This window comes from Pygocentrus nattereri, chromosome 28 (assembly GCF_015220715.1).
Source record: "Pygocentrus nattereri isolate fPygNat1 chromosome 28, fPygNat1.pri, whole genome shotgun sequence".
Taxonomy (NCBI): domain Eukaryota; kingdom Metazoa; phylum Chordata; class Actinopteri; order Characiformes; family Serrasalmidae; genus Pygocentrus; species Pygocentrus nattereri.
In genome coordinates, this window is record NC_051238.1 from 5,982,526 (window position 1) to 6,004,692 (window position 22,167).

Sequence of the window (22,167 nt, forward strand, 5' to 3'; positions counted from 1 at the left end):
GTGTCACTTTCTCCATAAGCAGGTTTAGTTACATATGAATTCGTGTTTATACAGTCCCAGGCCTAGTACATCATTCTGGCAGCCCCTGTTCTTTCTCCCTGCGTCTCTCTGTTCCTTTACGAGGCCCCTGCGTTCACCCACTGCTCTTCTCCAGTGACAGGGTTAATATACTACTATGTCCAATGCTGCCGTGACTTATGGAACAGTTATTGCTTTTATTGTTTATCAAGCAAGGTTGCCAGGTTGGGCATCATTCAACGCACCATGACCCGTGCCGTGGCCCCCAGGCTGAGTGGGGTGACGGAGGGGCCGTGGGCCATTTGGGGCCAGAGGGTCAGGTTTCAGCTCGCCTGAGTGGACGTCTTGCTCTTCTAACCCTGTTAGCCTTCACGCTCCAGTGCAGCCCACCAGCCTCCCCTGCCTCAGCCTGCCGGTCATAAACCTTACTCCAACCTGCGGCACCCTGAAACTCAGACAGCCCTCTATCTCCCGCTGCTTTTATAGGGCCGAGACCCCCATGTTTCCCCCTCTTATATAGGACCAGCCCCCACCGCTCTCTCTCTTTAACTCACTCCCACAGGTTTGATGGATGTTCTGCTTTTGGAAATTTTATTCACTGAAAAAAATGCTTCTCCACAAACAGGCTAAGCTTATTTGAGCTAAAAGCATAGAAGTTGATGTTGAAAAAATAAAAGCGTCATGGAATTTTACTTCAGAGTAGCCATAAAATGCAATCCTGCCTGTTTTCAAGGTTACTCTTTCTTATGTATTTAACCAGGAAGTCCTTTGAGATTTAAATCTCTTTTTCAAGGGAGACCCGGCCAAGATAGCATCGTTTCCAGGTACAGGAATTTCAAATAGAGCGTTTTCAAAACAGACAAAACACAACAGACATGTAATATAAAACACAAAACCCAGCTTAGTAAAAGCAAATACTGTCATCAGCTACACAGTTTATTTTTTGATATCAAAGCTCTAAACTCACTTAGGTAGACAAAATCATTTAACAATGGGTAGCACTGTTGCATCACAGCAAGAGGGGTCTGGGTTCAGTTCCTCGGCCGGGTAACCATGGTTCATTCTGTGTGAAGTTTGCATGTTCTGAGTTTGCACGTTCTCCCTGTGTCTCTGTGGGTCCTCCGGGTGCTCTGGTTTCCTCCCACAGTCCAAAGACATGCGGTCAGGCCTATTGGGCATGCTAAATTGCCCCTAAGTGTGGCTGCACCTGAGCACCCCATTCTATTGCTCAGTGCTTTTCTATGGAGATGATATAAAAAATGTGTTCACTGATGAACGCCTGTGTCAATGGGTGCACTTCAAAGGGACCATACCATGGAACCGAATTTCTGAGTATGAAGTAGTATTTAGACCTTCACCAGTTCATACAGTCCATATATGGAAACTATGCTGCAAAAACAGCTAAAATGTCACAGAGTCCAGCGGATTTACACACACCTGTCTATTTACCATGCAGCTGGTTAGCCACGTCCATTGAAGTTACAAGCAGTGTTTGAGTCCTGACTATTTCTTGAGTGATGTATATTACAGGGCAGCCAATCAGAGCAGATATCATTTGCCTAGGTTAGTCTTAAAGGCACAAAACAGTCTATTTAGTTCTATAACAACTAATTATGACACATACAACCACAAAAACATCAAATGTCAAACGTAAACCTCAACGGAAAAAATGAAAGACAAGAAAAATATAAGACATGGACCCTTTGTTCCAGGAGCTGAATTTACTAATTGGAATAGGCGTCTGGATACTTTTGGATATCAGTAGGGTGGGATCATTTTGTTAAAACATTGCTCTCCATCACTTTAAAATGGCTAAAACATCATTGTCTCATCTCACCAGGTGAGTGTGAACTGGGCTTGGGGGTTGAAGAGGAAAAACGCTAATTCAGCCACTGAGATTGGCACAAAGTCATTCAGAGTGGTTTGATATGAAATGGTTTATTGTCGAGAAACTTACCGACTTGGTTGTCTTTATAGTGGCGGTGCTATGAATCAGGCTCTTTTCACAAGAAACAGAAGTGCAAAAACGTTGCTTAAAACAAGCTCCGCTATTGCTTTATGGATCAGTTAAATACAGGTGTTCGTATCACTTCAGCTCACAGTTGCCAAGATAGAAATTCGAGGGTGTGTCCAGAACTGTTGGAGGACCAAACATGCAACACTGTGGGAAGTAAGGACATAAATGCTTTGTGGAAAAATTCCTTCACAGCTATCCAAGAATAATAACATCAGCTAACATCTAGAGAGTGATAAATCAAAGGAGAGGTGAGAATAACTACAACCAAAACGTTAGACAAGCCATGTGAGCTGGAGATGTTGAAACAGCTGGCTAACAATAAACTATTATAGATGCTTTACAGAGACTTCAATCATTAACTTTCTGGTGATGTTCAGTTGATTATCAACAACATTATGGTTGGGGTTAGGGTTAGGAGTAGATGTAGGTTTTACCTTGAGGTTAAGGTGAGGGTTAGGTTTAGGGTTAGGGATATCCTTTCACACTAAACTTGAAGTTCCGTTGAATTTAATGGATATTTAGTTGAATGTTACTTAAAAATATAAACATTTACAAAGAATCTACAGTGGACCATCCAAATAAAGTGTTACCTTAATTTAGCCTTAAATCACCTCTCCACCATGAATGCATTTAAAAAACCCAACATATTATCGAAATACAACTGTAACATAACGTCTCAGACATAATGCAACATAACCATTTCATGTTATAACTTTCTGTGAGAGAGCGTTTAGAGGCATTAAACTGTTTAGACGTCTGGCTCCCATCACCTCCAGCGTTCTCTAGAAAACGAAGCATTTTCACATCAAACCACTCTGAATGACTTTGTTTACATGGTAACCATTTCATTCTGCTGAAATTCTGAAAAATCAGTGTGCCTGCCCTTTAACCAGGTGTGCTGGAGCTGGGGAGGAGGAAAGGAGGTGCAATATTTATAGTTTCAGGACTGCTGGTCTACATGAAGAGTTTGCTGTGGCAGGGGCCGCAGTAAGGCTTCCCGCCCTGCTCCTTAAACACCCCCTGACTGAGCTGCCGCAGGCAGAACGCACACACAAAGTGTTCGGGGTGGAACTTTCGGTCGAGAGCGGCGATGCAGCGGCCGGAGATCGGCGTTCCGCACGTCCCGCACAGGGTCCCCTGCCTGGAGTGATAGTGCAGAGAACACAGAGGACGACCGTCCATCTCCAGGAAACAGCCGTCAGTAAAGGGCTTCAGACAGTCCTGAGAGAGAGGGGGAGAGAGGGAGAGAGAGGGAATGAGAGAGAGATAGATAAAGAGAGAGAGTAATTGGATTAATTCACTGAGAACATTCATCTACGCTCACTGGCCACTTTATTAGGTACCCCTTGCTAGTAAAAGGTTGGACCCCCTTTTGCCTTCAGAACTGCCTTAATTCTCCATGTCAGACTTTCAACAAGGTATTAGAAACATTCCTCAGAGATTCTGGTTGGTTATTTGAGTTCCTGTTGCCTTTCTATCATCTGGAACCAGTCTGCCCGTTCTCCTCTGACCTCTCACATCAACAAGGTATTTTCGTCCACACAACTGACCGCTCACTGGATATTTCCTCTTTTTCGGACCGTTCTCTGTAAACCCTAGAGATGGTTGTGTGTGAAAATCCCAGCAGATCAGCAGTTTCTGAAATACTCAGACCAGCCCGTCTGGCACCAACAACCACGCCACGTTCAAAGTCCCTTAAATCTCCTTTCTTCCCCGTTCTGATGCTCAGTCTGCACTTCAGCAAGTCGTCTTGACCACCTCTACATGCCTAAATGCAGTGAGTTGTGGCCGTGTGATTGGCTGATTAGCTATTTGTGCTAGCAAGCAAGTGAGTGTGTGTGTGTGTGTGTGTGTGTGTATTAGTGAGTGTGTGTGTGTGTGTGTGTGTATTAGTGAGTGTGTGTGTGTGTGTGTGTGTGCATGCATTAGTGACTGTGTGTGTGTGTGTGTGTGTGTGTATTAGTGAGCATGTGTGTGTGTGTGTGTGTGTGTGTGCGGGTGTGTGTGTGTGTGTGTGTGAGTGTGTATTAGTGAGCATGTGTGTGTGTGTGTGTGTGTGTGTGTGTATTATTGAGCATGTGTGTGTGTGTGTGTGTGTGTGTGTGTGCGGGTGTGTGTGTGTGTGTGTGTGAGTGTGTATTAGTGAGCATGTGTGTGTGTGTGTGTGTGTGTGTGTGTGTGTGTGTATTAGTGAGCGTGTGTGTTTGTATGTGAGTGTGTATTAGTGAGCATGTGTGTGTGTGTGAGTGTGTGTGTGTGTGTGTGTGTGTGTGTGTGTGTGTGTGTGTGTGTGTGTGTGTGCGGGTGTGTGTGTGTGTGTGTGTATTAGTGAGCATGTGTGTGTGTGTGTGTGTGTGTGTGTGTGTGTGTGTGTGTGTGTGTGCGGGTGTGTGTGTGTGTGTGTGTGTATTAGTAGTAGAGAGTGATGCAGTGCTGTAAAAGCTCACAGCGCAGACGAAGCAGTCGGGGTGCCAGGTGCCGTTGGCGGCTGAAAGGTAATTCTCTCTGACCGGCTCTCCGCAGCCCGAACACTTTGGAGCGAACAGGCGATAGAAGTCCACCGGGCAGTACGGCTTCCCGTCACGCTCCAGGAACCCTGACCACACAAAACAACACACATCACTACGGAACACCATTCACTAACAGCTGAATACACAAATACACACATTAAAACTGTTATACAACAGTTTTAATGCCTATTACAATGGGATTTGGCTTGTATGGAGCCCTGCTGGTCACTTCCTGTATAAATAAAAATAATGTGTGGCCATGACTTAGTAAGGTGTGGGAACGAGATCATTCAGTCAAGGCCAGGACTTAGCGGGGGAATGAGGGGGAATGAGATAACTAAGCCTTGGCACAGTTTAATAAGGCATGATTTCGTTTCCCTGCCTTACTAAGTCATGGCCATGACTGAATTATCTTGTTCCCACACCTTACTAAGCCGTATCCACCCATTACTTTTATTCATATGGGATGTCACCAGCAGGGCTCCGTGGGCTTGTGCTCATGTTTGTTCTGTTTTGTGCTGTGGTGCTGTGTAGGGAGTGTGTTGTGTTGTATAGTTAGTGTTAGGGGTATATTATGTCATGTTACACTGCTTGGTGTTGTATTGTGTTGCACTGTGTTGTATTGCACTCCACTGGGTTACACTGCATTGTTTTGCACCACATGGTGTTGTGTTGTACTGTTACATTATTTTGTGTTACACTATGCTGTGTTGTGTTATACAGTGTTGTGTTGCACTGTGCTGTGACATATTCCATTGTGTTACACTGCCTGTTGTTCTATTGTACTACACTGTGTTGTTGTGCACTCCATTGTGTTACACTGGATAGTTTTGCACTGCAGTGTTGTATTGTGTTCTACTGTGATTCACTCTGATTTGTTGTGTTACACTATTTTGTGTTACGCTGTGTTGTGTTGGCTTAAATTATGTTACTTTGTGACGTGATGTGTTGTGCTGTACTGTTTTCTATTGAGTTGTGTTGTGTTTCGGTTCTCATCCTTACCTTCAGTTCCAAAGCGTTCTCCGCAGTGTGTACAGAAGAAGTGCTCTGGGTGCCATGTGGTGTCCATCGCTGTCAGGATATTCTACAAAGAAAAGCATCAAAACACGAGAGTGAAGCACATCACACTGTAACACGGCCACTGCTTGTATGTTTTACATTGTGTTGTGTTTTTTTCTGCAGTGTGTTGTGTTGTATGATGTTGCAATGTGATATGCTATGTTGTGTTGTGTTAGTCTGTGTAACATTGCGTTGTGCTATATTGCACCGTGATGCTCGGCACTGCGTTGTGTTGCGTTACATTATTTTGTGTTACATTGTGTTGTGTTACATTGTGTTGTGTTGTATTTTTCTGCAATGTGTTGCAGAGTGATATGCTATTTTGTGTTACATTACTCTGTGTTACATTGTCTTGTGCTGTGTTAGACTGTGATAACCTGAGTTGTGTTGTGTTACATTGTATTGTGTTACCCTGTATTGTTTACTACTGTGATTCACTATTTTGTATTGTGCTTTCTGTGATGCGATGTGTTGTTACATTATTTTGTGTTACACTATTAAGTGGTGTTGTTCTGTACTACACTGTGGTGTAATGTGGTGTTGTGTTCTTTTGTGTTACGTTCTGCTACTGAATGCTGTGGAATGCTTACAGTGCTAGAGTGTAGTATGTGTTACCTGTAGAATTGGGCCCTTGCAGTACGCACAGCGCGGTGCGAACAGGTTCTGATAATCAGTCTCACAGTACGGCTTCCCATCTCTCTCAAAGAAACCCTGCGTACCCAGCTCCTCTTTACAGACCACACACACAAAGTGCTCCGGGTGCCACACCTGACCAAGAGCTGTGATCATCTACAGGAGAGAGGAACAGGGAAAATGGAGCGGTCACTAACATAGACTCACTCTGCAATTAGTGAAATGTACGTTTCTGTATTTGTAACAGTAGTGGACAAAGTGACGGCACTTGAGATGCACTTTATTGACTAAATTACATTTTTGAGTCTGGATGTTTTAGCCACATTCATTGTAATCAGGAATATAAAACCAAGCACATAGCCTTGCAGTCTCCATAGACAAACATTAAAATGCCATGTAAATGAGCTTGGCAACTTTAAATGTCTCACTGCCATAGGATACCACCTTTGCTACAAGTCAGTTTGTGAAATTTCTGTCCTGCTAGATCTGCCCTAGTCAACTGTAAGTGCTACTATTGTGAGATGGGAGCATCTAGGAACAACAGCAGCTCCACCACAAAGATGTAAACCACACAAAATCACAGAGTGGGGCTACCAAGTTCTAAAGAGTGTAGCATGTAAAAATCACCTATCCTTTCTTGCATTTCTCGCTACAGAGTTCCAAACTGCCTCTGGAAGCAGCATCAGCACAACAACTGTGCATCAGCAGCGTCAACAGCTGAGCAGCTGCACAGAAGCCTAAGATCACCATGTGCAATGCCAAGCGTCAGCTGTACTGGTGTAAAGCATGCGCCACCACTGGACTCTGGAGCAGTGGAAACATGTCTCTGGAGTGCTTCACCATCTGACAGTCTGATGGATGAATCTGAGTTTGGGAGATGCCGGGAGAAAGCCAGGAATGCATAGTAAAGTTTGGTGGAGGAGGGATAATGGGCTGAGGCTGTTTTTCAGGGTTTGGGCCCCTTAGTTTCAGTTAGAGGTAGTTAATGCTACAGCATACAGACATTTTAGACAATTATGTGCTTCCAACTTTGTGGCAGCAGTTTTGGGAAGAACCTCTTCTGTTCCAGCATGACTGAGCCCCTGTGCACAAAACGAGGTCTATAAAGACATGGTGTGACCAGTTGGTGTGGAGGAATTCCAGTAGCCTGTACAGAACCCTGACCTCAACCCCACTGAACATTTGGGATGAAGTGGAATGTTGATTGTGAGCCACGTCTTATTGCCCAACATCAGTGCCTGACCTTACAAATGCTCTTTAGACAGAATGGGCACCAATTCCCACAGACACACTCCAAAATCCTGCGGAGAGCCTTTCCAGAAGAGTGGAGGCCGTTATGGTGGCAAAGAGGGGCAAACTCCATTTTAATGCCTATGGTTTTGGAATGGGATGGCCAACAAGCTCATATAGGGCTAATGTCAGAAATCCAAATACTTTTGGCAAAACAGTGCATCATTTTCATGAGCTGAAACATACTCTTTCCATTTTACTCTGCAAAACTGCAAAACAGAAGGAATACCTGATAAAAGCATTGGGAATCTTGGGAATAAAGGCAAAGGCTAAACATTCCAAACTTTGTTGTGGTGTCAGCACTGGTCAGCATGTACATGAAGATAAACAGACTCATAGGATGAGCACAGAGCTGCTTTATGCAAATCAGCTACGTGTTACAGTAACAAACAACGCTCGAAAAAAGTTAGCAAACTTTTGACTTGCAGTGTGTATATCAGATACAGAGGGGTATGCAAAAGTCTGTGCACCCCCGGTCAAATGACGTTTTGCTGATTTTCTAAGTGAAGTTAATACGTCCTCTACAGAAAACACACTTCTGCACAGGTTAATGCACAACTACATGGAATGGGATGGGAAACAAATGCATAAATAAGTAAATAAAAAAATGTGGCATGCGTTATGGCACGTTTTATATTTTATGTATTGTTTTTTTCCTAATATGTTAAACTCAAATAAATACCAATGACACATTAGAATATTCTAAGTTCTCTGTAGAGACTTATTTACACTTATTCTCAAATCAACAATGCAAGCCTGCCGTATTTTCTGCTTCTTTTGCACATGATTGTATGAGTAGGTGTGGCCGCTGCTACAGAGGCCAGTCTTAAACCCTTTAAATAGCCAGGGCCTGCTGGCAGTGCCAAGGTTTTATTGCATACATCTATAACCTAAGAACATCTCAACAGGTTTGCACTGAGGTCCTTGCAGTTCCTGAATAATAAGCCCCAGTGTGTGATAAGTCTGGGATTTTAAGGGGTTAACATCACCTTTCCAGCAATGCATTTGCCACAGGAGGCGCAGTGACCCTTGGCTGCCGTGCGCACGCCCATCTTCTCCATGTCTGAGCTGAGTGAACCCAGCAGGTCATCGATGGCATCGATGTTCTTCGACATCTGTCTCTGCAATCTTTTATCACTCTGGACGTTGTTGGTGGCGTTACTGCCCTCTCGTTTGTCTCCATCAGCACCGTCTTTCTTTTCCTTTTCTGACTTTTCGGCCAGTGGTGGAGGTTTAGATAGAGGCACCTCGTCCGGAACCTGAGAGGAGAGAAGGAAAAGGTTTCTGAGAAAATGAAGAAAATGTAATAATTAATAACTATAATAAAAATGTATAGATCTAAAACACTAAAAAAGAGCAGACTTAGGTGGAACTGATGGCCACAGACTGGTTCAGCAACTTTATACAATATAGGCATAATATTAAATAGGAAAAGTAACTGTGAATGCAACTGGTTATGAGTGCATTTGCCTACTGGGGTGATGGTCTGTGGACTCCCAAGGGTCCTTGATATACAGTCCTGTGGAAAAGTTTGGGCGCCCCGGTCAAAAGCAGCTTCATGCCAAAAGCACACGTCCACCCCAGAGAACACACTTCTGCACAATTTTATGCACAATTACTGTTTCTTTGCTGCCTTTAACATATTGGAGAAATAAATAAAGGAATAAAATGTGCCCTGTGCAGAAGTTATGGCATGTTTTATGCTTTAGGTGTTTGTTTATTTTTTTAATATGCTGAACAGATGAATAGAAACTGTGCACTACAACTTGCCATAATGCCAAAATGCCATATTTAAGTGTATAGAGGATGTGCTTGCTTATTGTCGCTCATAAAATCAATGTGTTGAAACCATTTCTCATGGCTGTTTAGCCAGGAGGCCTGCAATTTTACTATTTTTAGATCATGTGACAGCGGTGATCACTTGTGCCAGAGAAGCCAGTAGTGGCAGTAGACCAGAATGTGTCATCTGTCTGAAGGTACAAGCAAACAAGACTGAAGCCAGTCAATATGTGAAAGCATCTGGTTATAAAGCATCCCAACTTTATCAGGAAACGAAAATAATTTTTCATATTTAGGTAGTGAGGAACAGCAACCTGTGGCTGCAGCCTCAGAGAAATCACTCAGGGCTGCTTATTAAGTGTCTCAGTGAAAAACACACACACAATTATACATATGCCAGACATTGCCACATATTTGGGCAGTTGGATTGTGTGTCTGAAATAAATTTGCCCTGAGAAGGGCACTGGAAGGGGTTCCTGGCTGGACAAGCCCTCATTTAGTGCAATCAGTAGATAAGGACTCTATAAAATGCTCATACAGTTCAGACATGAGTGATTATAAACAAAGCAGTTCTTATGGCTTGTTATTATAGTTCTAATTATGCTGTAGTACAGTAGGAACACTAGGGAGCCTATACTGCCCTCTTGTGGTCATCTAGGGTAAGTGCAATGATAAAGAGCAGACTGCAGATCCAGTTCACCTGAAGACCAGCGCAACTCACCTCCAGCCCCAGCCCCAGCAGCTCGTTCATGATGGAGTCCAGCTCTCGACTGGCCGTTCCTGGACTCATCACTTCAGCCTCCACTGGAGCAGGCAACTCACTGAAAACAAGGAATGTGAATGTGACTGATCAGCTATAACAGTAAAACCAACTCCTTGTGGATAGTGGTGTGTTAGTGTGTGTTGTGCTGGTGCAAGTGGATCAGACACAGCAGTGCTGCTGGAGTGTTTAAACACCTCAGTGTTGCTGCTGGACTGAGAACTAAAAATATCTGTCCTGTGGGCAGCGTCCTGACACCACTGATGAAGGACTAGAGGATGACCAACACAAACTGTGCAGCAGCAGATGAGCTGTCATCTCTGACCTTACATCTACAAAGTGGACTGACAAGGTAGGAGTGTCTAAAAGAGTGGACAGTGAGTGGACAGTGAGTGTTTAAAAACTTCACCACCACGTCAGTGTCACTGCAGTCCTGAGATTGACCCACCACCCAAATAATACCTGCTCTGTGAGGGTCCAGTGGGGGTCAGAGACCATTGAAGAACAGGGTAACAGAGTATCAGAGTATCAGATGGACTACAGTCTGTAACTGTAGAACTACAAAGTGCAGCTATGCAGTAAGTGGAGCTGATAAAATGGACAGTGAGCTCAGAAACAAGGAGGTGGTCTTAATGTTATGGCTGATCAGAGTAGTTTTTAAAGCTGTAAGTGTGTATAGAGTGTACATTTAAATATTCTAGACATAATATTATAAACTTTTATTCTATATTTAGGAACAGCAAGAAGTCATTAAATGATCAATAATACTTTATTTATCTATCAAATATATATGGTTGCTATTGAAAAAAAACTTGAATCTCCAAAATGGTCACTTTACAGGAGAACCAAAAAACCTACTGTACGAATAATGTAAGTCAATGGAACCAGAATTTTTTCCAAGTCATTTTGGGCAGTTTATTTTTCTCCGTTCATCGTGAAATTTACAGACAAAGTAAAGAGCAAAAGAGATTTTCAAATTATGTCAAAAACTGAAAAACAACAAAAATGGAGATACAACAGCATTTAATTAAAATGATATTAAACAGGTTTCTTAGTCATTTTAGAATCATCTAACAAATCATTTTCTCATCACTCTGGAGACTTAGCATTTCTTACAGCCTCCTACAAATGACTGCATTAGAATCATTACAAATTGGTTTATATTACTGAAAACACTGATGGCAAAGTTTTTACAGTGAGACATTCAGTGTAATTCTACAATTGAGACATTGAGGCTGTTGATGTTGTGTAAATAAAGACCGATGCATAGATTAGATCTGCCTATGGAATCTTCAGGTATGAACATTATCATCATCATCATGTTTAATTAGGTTGACTTGACAAAGCTCACTTATTATTACTATTCTAATGTTATTATTCACCTTATTCAAAATTTCACAGCTCAGCGATTTTCAAGCTAGAACCACGAAACTATGCAGGATTGTACAGCCTATATGCAAATAGTATGTTTACACAATTACTTTTCAACTCAGGAAAATTTGCCACACACATATACACACACTATAGCAACCACCTGGGATACCACAGCAACTTCCTAGCAACACCATAGCAATCATCTGGGATAGCACAGTAATGGCCTATCAACACCTTTATAACCACCTGAAATTACTATATAAATGCTCTAATGCCATTACAGGTTTTGTCAAGCCAACTGAAAGTTCGTTTGTGAACATTCCCTTCCTAGTTCATACAGCACCTGTATCACTAGTTTATATAGCAATAAATGTACACAGACTTTGCAAAAAAAAGAAACAAAGCTTGTTAATAAATAAATAAATAAATAAATAAATAAATAAAACCCAGCTACTACACAAAACAACTACACTGTTACACACATTGAAGCAGAGTTATATCAGACATTAGCCCTATGGGATGAGAATGAGAGGTGCGGCCTTACCTGTACACATTTTTGGCTCCGCCCTGTCCTGACCCGACACCAGAGGACTGACCCTGTGACCACAGAGAACGAGGGAGTTACTATGTTATGATTAAACATATACTTAACGTCCACTTTATTAGAAACGCCTACCTTAAAGCTTCCACTTGCTTACTTCTTTTATACTCACTTCTCAGCAATGCATTTCTAAAATTTGAGTTTTGCTGATCTGTTTTGGTGTAAATAACATGAAGTAGCTACGTGCACTTGCACTGTAAGGGGACGCTGATGCTGTGTCGAAATGTTCGGGTATAATTATGAGTAATGCATCGTGATGAACAGCCAGTCACCTCTTACTTTCAGTGTGGCGCTTACCGGATTCACGTTATTCAAATAGGCAAATGATTTTTATGCATGAGCCTAAAATGCCAGTTAGGTACCAGTGTGTTTCATGTGTTTGTGTGGCTCACAGTTCTAGGTTTCAAAAGGTCAGCCATATAAACTCATGGCCAGAGTGACCTTAGTGAGTATGTTGTAGCGTCAGCTCACAGAAAACATTAACCTTTCTTAATTTTCCAACAGGCAGCAAGACATGCCCAGCCTATCGCTAACCCAGCACGAAACACAGGGAGGGTGTAATGCAGGAGGACATGACGTTCTAGGAGGGTAGACATTTCCACTACTAGTTAACTGCACTGCCCACCCTGCTCAGACACAGATCACACCAAGCAGCAAGATAGCATCAACATTAGAAACAACATTAACAATAACAGTCCCTCTCTGAACCAGAAACGTGGCGCCCCCGACAGCCACTTTGCATGGGTACACCCCTCAGCTCCTCACAGCAGTGCGGCCCATGGAGGACACCACAGTATAATGTAACTCATTCAGTGCAATTAAATGATTCTTTACATGTATTTTCTGTATTACCTGTGCAGACACACTTATTGTGGCCGTTTTGTCCGAGGTGCTGAGGGCGAGCGTCTGAGGAGGGGCTGGTGCAGGCAAGCTTTTTGAGGAGGTCAGAGCCAACTCCTCCAAGAGCATATCTGCAACAGACAGTGGTTTATATATAACATGCAGCCAGAGTGGAGGGAAATACCCTCACAGCCTACACGTAAAGCTAAGATATCGTTGCTGTACAAAGAAAAACAAGTATGTCCAAAATTAGTAACTGGAGAAGCCAAAAACATTCTTCACTTTCTGTGTAAGTTAATGTGACGAGATTTTATTCCAAGTGATTTGGGGCTTTCTGTTGGTCCATTTGTGCGATGGCATTTTCACACAATGTAAAAGAACAGCTGCCGTGTTCAAATGATGTAGAAAAATAAAAATGGACAAAAATGGAGTTGGCAATAATGAGTGGACTGGGAAATCAGTGGGATGGGTCAGTAATTTATCTCAATATTGTTGAGGTTGTTTCAGGAGTAATCCAACTGAACAGGTTCCTCAGATGTGGACATGTTCATGGGTGATAAGGTTTGTGTCTGTGTTTTAGTGGACTCATGAATGTGCTTCATAGTAAGATGTTATGCATTCACCTTGCATGTTAAGGTGGTAATAACTTCAAGCTCCTGCAGGTGATGTTGCACAGGGACAATTAGACTATAAATACCTGCAGGGTGTGCAACAGGATTCATAGATTGAGAAAAGGTGGTACAGTGCAGTGAATGTCTTGTTCAATGTGTGGAAAATGGGTCGCGAAGCAGATGTTAATGATTGGCAAAAGGGAGTGATTGCATATAGGCGTCCCAAATGCCACAGTGTGAAAGAAGTAGTTGAATTTGCAGGTGTATCGAGGCGTACGGCTATATGGGTCAAGCAGCATCAGAAAAATCAGTCTACAGGAAATTCTCATCAGAATTGTGGTTGAAAACAAAGCTGATGGACAGAGACCACCGGTGTGTTTCGTGGCATGAGAATAAAAATTGCTTCCGAAGAATTGCCACTGGAAGTCAAGGCCGGTCATTCACAACCAATTTCTGAAAGAATACTCTGCAGGGAACTGCATACCATAAACATATGGAGCAGAGTGGCATGCAAGAGGGCTTCGCTCACTTTTGCTGACCAAGTTTCCTGTTTACAGTGGAAGAAGACACAAAACTGGACTGTCCAAGAGTGGAAACATTGTTATGTGGTCAGATGAATCTCCTTTCTGCCTGTATGTGAATGATGCTCAGCACCATGTTCATCGTAAACCTCAGGAAGTCTTCAATGAGGACTGCCTGCCAGGTGTGGATCAAGCTGGAGGAGCTCTTTGATGTTCTGGGGGTGTCTTAATTATGCAGAAATGGGTCCTTTGGTTGATGTGTCAATGAGTTTGAACCACAGTGCCAACACTGAGCTGCTGGACAACCAGGGTTTGCTTTTGCTTATCTTGCTGAGGTACATAACATTCCTATCCCTGAATATCAAAGACGACAATTCTCACATCCACAGGGCTGCAAATGTGACTGATTGGCATGATGAACATTCAGGAGCGTTCAGACATCTGGACTGGCCTGCGAAATCCCCAAATTTGAATCCTCTTGAAAATCTGTGGGACTCACTGGAACGCCAGGGAAATCTGTGGAACTATCTGGAATGCCAGGGAAGGCATCTACGAAGTCTGACCGAACTGTTCTTTCTTTGATGCAAGAGTGGTTGAACGTTGATGTTGCCTACATCCAGAGACCTATCCAGTCTAAGCAAAATTCAATGGCAGCTGTTTTTCATGCTCATGGAGGTATCACACGCTATTAGGTATGTCAGTTATTAACTTACATGTGAACAGTAACAGAAAACCACAGCGTTAGTCACTGTTTTACAGTCAAATTTGCAAGACTTTGTTATTTGGATATGAAGAATTGACTGAGTTAACGAGAGACACACATCAACCAGCCACTATTTTCAAAGTGTTCCTCATACCTTTGCATAGATTGTCATGTTTGTATGTCAATATATTCATCTGGTCCATATTTTTCAGGGTAATTCAATGTTGATATCATGACATTGTGTCATATTTGTCTGCTGAAGTGCAGTTACAGTAACTGAGGGCATGTGGTTTGTATATACAGAACTTCATGAGGAAGTGATTCTGGTTTTTGCTTTGCTACCATCGCAACGGATGTGAAACAGAGGAACACATTCTCTGCTGACATACAGAGGGGGTTGCTAGGAATTTGGACTTACTCACTTTCTCATGATAAAAACACAGCAGGAAATGAGACGCCATTCTCCAAAACCAAATCTCCCTGCTTCTACTAACCTGACATTAAACTGAGCTCGCTGACTCCAATATCCCCTCAACCTGAGTACATGTAGCGGACTCACAGCTTAAGACTGATGACATCTACGCATTCTTAATGTTCACAGTGATAGAGGAACCACCAGTGCAGATGTTACTGATATTCTCAAGCACTGCCTATGTGGTTAGAACTTTTACTGAAATGAAAATAAATAAATAGATAAAATGAAAAAAGTCGAAACAAATAGAAAATATATGAGGGTTGTTGAACAGGACTATCACAGAAAAGTTTGCTATATTTGTTTTCTTTCACTTTCATAGACACTGTGGTTCAGTGCTCAGTTTTTCCATTGTTAGTAACAGCTCTTTTCATGCTGTATACCGGATCTACCCAAAGTGCGACCTCTAGGCTAAAGTTGGCCAACCCCAGTTCCCCAACCCCCTCACCCACTGAGCGAATAAACATGTTCATATACCACACTGTAAAAAAATTGACGGCAAAAAGTATCCTTTACGTAGATGTAAAGCAACAGTACATTTACTGTATTTTAACACAAAATCAAGCTTTATTTTACAGATATTTGTGTTCATTTTAATTCTTGGTACTGTCGTTATTATTATGGTAACATACTGTGAGATAATAAGAATGACTAGTTGATCTTGTGAAGCTGTTGAGTTGTAGTAAAAAACGTCTGCTGTATACCACTTTTTTCACACATTGTGTGTATAACCTGTTAAATTATTATTTTAAAATAAGTATTTTAGGAACAAAACATGATGTAATGTCATAAAATGGCGTGAACAATGTCCCCAAGACAAAAAAAATTGGCCACCGAGATGCTACTATATACAGTGTAGTATCCCTTTAGTGTAAGACTATCCAGAAATCGGATTATGAATGATTTAAACTTATTTTGTTAATTGTTATTAATTAGATCCTACATTCATCTACAGTGTTGAAGCTCAGATCTTTCAGGTTACTGATCCATCTTCGTCTTTTTCATCAGTCAGCACTGAACCTGCCAGCCTCCTCACACATTCATGCGATGTCTTGTATATCTTAATAAATTAGTTTTGTTGTATCTGTTATATCTGATGTATATCGCTGTTGTCGGAACAAAACCTTGTATCGCCAAAGTGGTAACTTTACAGGAGAAGGAAAAAAAACGACTTACTTTTAATGTAAGTCAATGGAGCCAGATTTTTTTCCAAGTCATTTTGGGCCATTTCTTTTGGTCCATTCTTCACGAAATTTACAGACAATGTAAAGGGCAACAGGCACTTTCAAATTACATGAAAAACTGGAAAATGACAAAAATGGAGATACAAGGTTTTCCTCCAACAACAGCGATATATTCATTTTTACAGCTCAGTTTTGCTCTTTTATTATTGTAATAAAACTCTTCATTAATCATTTCTAAGGTGCTTATGTATGTTAAGGTAATAAGCTCATTTGAAACCATTCATAATGCCTTCATAACTGCAGTCATATTGGAGTAAGTGCTGCCAACAGATCAGATCATCTCTCTCAAATTTCTCTGCTCAGGGTCCTGAGGTGGGACATCCTCCCAAAAACTTCACATCGACTGACACACACGTCAGAGTTTTCACACTTAAAATAAGTGTGAGCTAATAAAGCTCCCGTCGCCAAAGATGGTCAGCTTTACAATGTTTTACATCATAAAGCAAAAGACATAATCGCTTACCGAGCTCGTCCATGGTGAAGCGTGCAGGATGGTGCCGTACGGTTTGATTTGGTATCTACACTCACCACAGAAACTGTAGTTTCCTTTTCCTGTGTTCTTACACACTTTGCACCACTGCAGCTACATCACTTCCCTGTTTCTGACTTTCATAATCTTGGAGATGAGCAGTATAGTATTATTTCCTTTCATAATAATTTCATTTACTCCTCCTCAGTGTGTTAATTCCGCAGGCCTGAACGTTTACAAGTGCACATCTGTTTGTTTAATTGAAGTAGGCCTGAATATTTGGGGGACTTTAGGCAAATCCCCTGTGAATCTGTTGGGGTTTCATGTATGAATATAGGTTCATCAGTTCAACCTAACAGTGTCTTTTTGTGGCAACAAGCAATTATTTTATTCCCCTGAAATGAAATGGTGCAAAAGTTATGTTTCAGATTAGCAAAAGCGGTACTTTACATCAGTTTAGTACTGTGCGGTACATGCTTTGTTAAATTACTGGATAAGTACATCAATTTCTAAAAGATTCTGCAGGATCTCGGTGGTTTAGATGGAAACAGGGTTCGTTGTAGAGCGGCGTGGTGGGTAGTGCTGTCGCCTCACAGCAAGAAGGGCCTGGGTTCGATTCCCCCAGCAGGTGCAGCCAGGGTCCTTTGGGTTTCCTCCCACAGTCAAAAGACATGCAGGCCAAAGTCAGCCCAATTGGACAGGGTAAATTGCCCCTAGGTGTGAGTGAATGTGCATGTCTGTCTGCCCTGTGATGGGCTGGTGACCTGTGTATCCTGCCTTCCGCCTGCTGAGAGCTGGGATAGACTCCAGCACCCCCGTGACCTAGAAGGAGAAGCAGTTTAAAAGGTGTGTGTGTTCATTGTAGAGAAACTTGCTGGCTAGATTTCTTTACAGTGGTGGTGACAGGAAGAACGGGCAGTCTTTGTGCTAGGCCAGCGGTCAGCAACTCAAATGTTAAGAATGGCCATTTAATAAATTCAATAAAAATCACATCACCTCAGAAGCCACAACATTTTATGTCCTTTTACTATATAGGCTGTAAATATGTCTCAGAATGTGCTGATGTATAAATGAAATGCATAAATGAAAACTCAGACTTACTTTGCTCTGCTTTAAGCTTTAGCTCAGCTATAGCTGCTTTTCTCACATCTCTGGCAGGAAACTTTTCCTCAAGAGTTGAACCGTTTCTTGTTAAACGTCTTGCAATGTTCAATTTTTCCAAGGCTGAAGTCGCTTCTCATTCACCAGCATCTTGCTCAAATTGTCCCATTTCCACTTTAAACAGTGCCTGAGGTGCCAAAATGTAAAAGTTATACAATTTAAGGTGCAACAGGATAATTCAAACAACAAGCTGCCAAACCAGAAACCGACTTCAGCTTCATGACTTTTTAGCGTTTGTCAGTTTCTCACTGCAGATCAAACGTATCAGGGAACCAGCTGGAGCGATTATAAACACAAATAAGTCCATTCGTCTCCAAATTATCTCCAATTATCAATGTTCTTCTTAAATCTTTCTGCTTGCCGTTTCGTTGGCTACTAGCTAGGCAAGATTGTTGTCTGCATTGCTATGGTGACCATCAGTCTGCGCTCCTGTCTTGAGGGTTAAAAGGTGAATCAGCAGTTCTACATTAACTCCAGCATTTAAGACCATTTACTGTTAAACTGTGTTGAAGGATCAGCAGAGCTTTATTTTACTGTAAAGGAGGATTATTTACTTTTACCTATAAAAGAACTGAATGCGGCTCCGGAACCACCTGTTGCTGACATCTGCGCTAGACAAAGGTGGGCAGCTGCCAAGGGCCCCATGAAAATGTGAATCAGATACACTGTATGTGCTGATATTAAGCAATCTGTGTCAAAATATATAAACATTATAAGAACAGCTGTTCTTTGTGACTGTAGCGATAACTTCTCCACCCCTCGGTCATGGTTATAATGGACTGTTCCATGTTGTCATGACTCAACAGACAGCCTGGTATGAAAGATGCAATTAAGTGATAATCTACATTTTGGAGAGAAGGTTCTTTGGTATGATTTTCTAGATGCTAAAAGGGAAAATTAACTTTGTTTTTTCAGTCAGAGCAGAGCACTGGTCAGGCGCTGGTCAGGCGCCGGTCAGCACACTGTACATATTGCTAGTGGTAATGTTAGTACACAGTTAGTTCCAGTGTTGGGCAAATCACAAAACCACTTCCGCAAAATGTTTCGACAGTAGGTAAACTGCAAATAAAAACCTAGATTCTCCTTTAATGTTAATCAGGCATAACTTTATGACCTTTACATTATGTGTGCCTTGTGCTGGTCTGAGTGGATCACTGGTTTTTAAACACCTCAGTGTCGCTGCTGGACTGAGAATAGTCCACCAACCAAAAATATCCAGCCAGCAGTGTCCTGTGGGCAGCGTCCTGTGACCCCTGATGAAGGACTAGAGAATGACCAACACAAACTGGGCAGCAGCAGATGAGCTGTCGTCTCTGACTTTACACCTACAAGGTGGACTGACAGGGTAGGAGTGTCTAATAGAGTGGACAGTGAGTGGACACAGTGTTTAAACACTCCAGCAGCACTGCTGTGTCTGATCCACTTGTACCAGCACAACACGCACTAACACACCACCACCACGTCAGTGTTACTGCAGTGCTGAGAATGATCCACCAGGCAAATAGTACCTGCTCTGTGAGGGTCCATGGGGGTCCTGACCACTGAAGAACAGGGTGAAGAACAGAAACAATTAATTGTACATATCCGTGTACACACACACACACGTGTATCTATATATATATATATATATATATATATATATATATATATATATATATGTGTGTGTCTGTGTGTGTGTGTGTGTGTGTGTGTGTGTGTGTGTGTGTGTGTGTGTGTGTGTGTAAAATAACATCTCAGGCATAAGGCAGTGTTTTAAACTCAGCATTAAACTCTTTGGACGTCTGGTTCCTATCACCTATATACCTCTCTGCCATAAATATATTTTAAAAATATAGTATTTAGACCAACATATTTTAAAACTTGTTCCAGCACAATGTCTGAGACATCAAATCAGGCATAAAACAGAGCATTCACATCAAACCTCCCTGAATGACTTTGTTTACATCTTGACTTTTTAATTATGCAGAGATTTTGAAAAATTGGTGGAATTCCCCTTCCCCTTCACTTCACAGAGTTTTTCCTGCTCTCGGTGATCCTTTCTCAAGCTCATACAGAGTTTTTCCTGATAATGTTTTCCCTGGTAACACTTATTCGTGAGCTGCACTTGCACATCTGGACAGCTGGTTGGGATGTTTGAGTATTAGAAAATGCCCTAAACAAATCAAACTGAACGGAATTAAACTGAGCAGTAGTGAATCAACTGCAGGGTAGAAGTGACACAGAGAGCATTGCCAAACTGTATTTTCCATTTGCTCATAACACAGTTTGCTGTGTCACTTTGTCAGCTTGTCACAATACGATGAATTCGAGCATGTGACTGTGGTAGAGATCAGATAATGTGATTAGGCAGTCTTCCCGTTTAAAGGGTTTGGATGTGTTGTAAGAAGGGACTCTTTAAGAGCTTCTTAGTGAGCTGGAAATGTTTGTACTATTGACCAGAGAATAACATCGCCAAGTTTCAAAGTCTTATATAGTATCAGTTCTTGTTTTTTCTTCAGTGGTTGTGTGGTCATATAACCAGACTGGGAAGGAAAGTAGCCATCTGAGGAATAAAGTGGTAGGTGTGGTTTAGACAGCTTTGCTGAATATTAATGACTAGCAAGTCTTTCACAGAGCACCATCTATATTGAGCAACATGGAACGCCCTGTTTATTTTCGATGTTGGCTGTTGTCCAACATTGATTTAGGGTATAGTGTTTATGTGAAAGGAGCAAGCACACCTTTGCCCCCTATGAAATAGCATGGTTAAATGTGCATGTTGTTACTATTATTATTATTATTATTATTAGTGGCACAGTGGGTAGCCCTGTCGCCTCACAGCAAGAAGGGCCAGGGTTTGATTCCTGGCTAGGTGACCGGGGTCCTCTCTGTGTGGAGTTTGCATGTTCTCCCCGTGTCTGTGTGGGTTTCCTCTGGGTTCTCCGGTTTCCTCCCACAGTCCAAAGACATGTAGTCAGGCCAATTGGACGTGATAAATTGCCCCTAGGTGGGAATGTGTGTGTGGCTGTTTATGTCTATCTCTTTGCCTTTTGACGGACTGGCAACCTGTCCAGGGTGTATCCATCTGCCCAATGACAGCTGGGATAGGCACCTGTGAAATTTCCTCACTACTAAATATTCCACAATCAACTGTCAGTGGTATAACAAAGTGGAAGCAATTGGGAACGACAGCACGGCCACGAGCCATTCAAGTGTTGAATGCAGTGGTGTAAAGCTGCACTGGACTCTAGAGCAGTGGCAATGAGTTCTCTGGAGTGACCAATCAGGCTTCTCCGTCTGGAAATCCGATGAACGAGTCTGGGTTTGGTGGTTGCCAGGAGAACGGTACTTGTCTGACTGCATTGTGCCAAGTGTAAAGTTTGGTGAAGGGGGGATTATGGTGTGGGGTTGTTTTTCAGGAGTTTTTCATAAAGACATGGATGAGCGAGTTTCGTATCGAAGAACTTGACTGGCCTGCACAGAGTCCTGACCTCAACCCAATAGAACACCTTTGGGATGAATCAGAGCGGAGACTGTGAGCCAGGCCTTCTTGTCCAACATCAGTGTCTGATCTCACAAATGTGCTTCTGGAAGAACGTTGAGAAATTCCCATAAACACACTCCTAACCCTTGTGGAAAGCCTTCCCAGAATAGTTGAAGCTGTTATAGCTGCAAAGGGTGAGCCGACATCATATTAAACCCTATGGATTAAGAATGGGATGTCACTCAAGTTCACATGTGTGTGAAGGTAGATGAGCGAATACTTTTGGGAATACATATATATATATTGTTATCCAGGCTCTAATTCAGGTTTGCTACAGGAGACTATAAAGTTAAGTTGAGGTTGAAGTTGATACTGAAACTTAATAAATTCTGAAATGAATTCCATTGTTTTCACATTTGTATTGCATAAAAAATTAAAAAAAATAAAACAGGCTACAACATCATAACACCACCACGACCAACAACAACAACAACAACAATAATGACAACAACAGTAATAACAAACCCGTGTATTTTCCATTAATAAAAAAAACATTATAGCGTCAACACGCTGCAGAACTACATTTCCCATGAAGCCTTGCTACTATCATGAGGATTGCTGGGTATGCCCTGCACACTTCCT

General features: G+C 42.1%; 1 protein-coding gene across 1 annotated transcript; it reads right to left on the reverse strand.

The window, feature by feature from the left end:
- Positions 1-689: 689 nt before the first annotated feature.
- lpxn (leupaxin) lies at positions 690-16,969 on the reverse strand. The gene is made up of 9 exons (XM_017722330.2): positions 16,896-16,969; positions 12,894-13,012; positions 11,985-12,037; positions 10,028-10,127; positions 8,517-8,786; positions 6,220-6,393; positions 5,548-5,629; positions 4,483-4,631; positions 690-3,256 (listed from the first exon to the last, which is right to left on the reverse strand). The coding sequence occupies exons 1-9, from the start codon at positions 16,906-16,908 to the stop codon at positions 2,990-2,992; spliced, it is 1,227 nt and encodes a 408-aa protein (XP_017577819.1). The 5' UTR covers positions 16,909-16,969; the 3' UTR covers positions 690-2,989.
- Between the last annotated feature and the right edge of the window lie 5,198 nt (positions 16,970-22,167).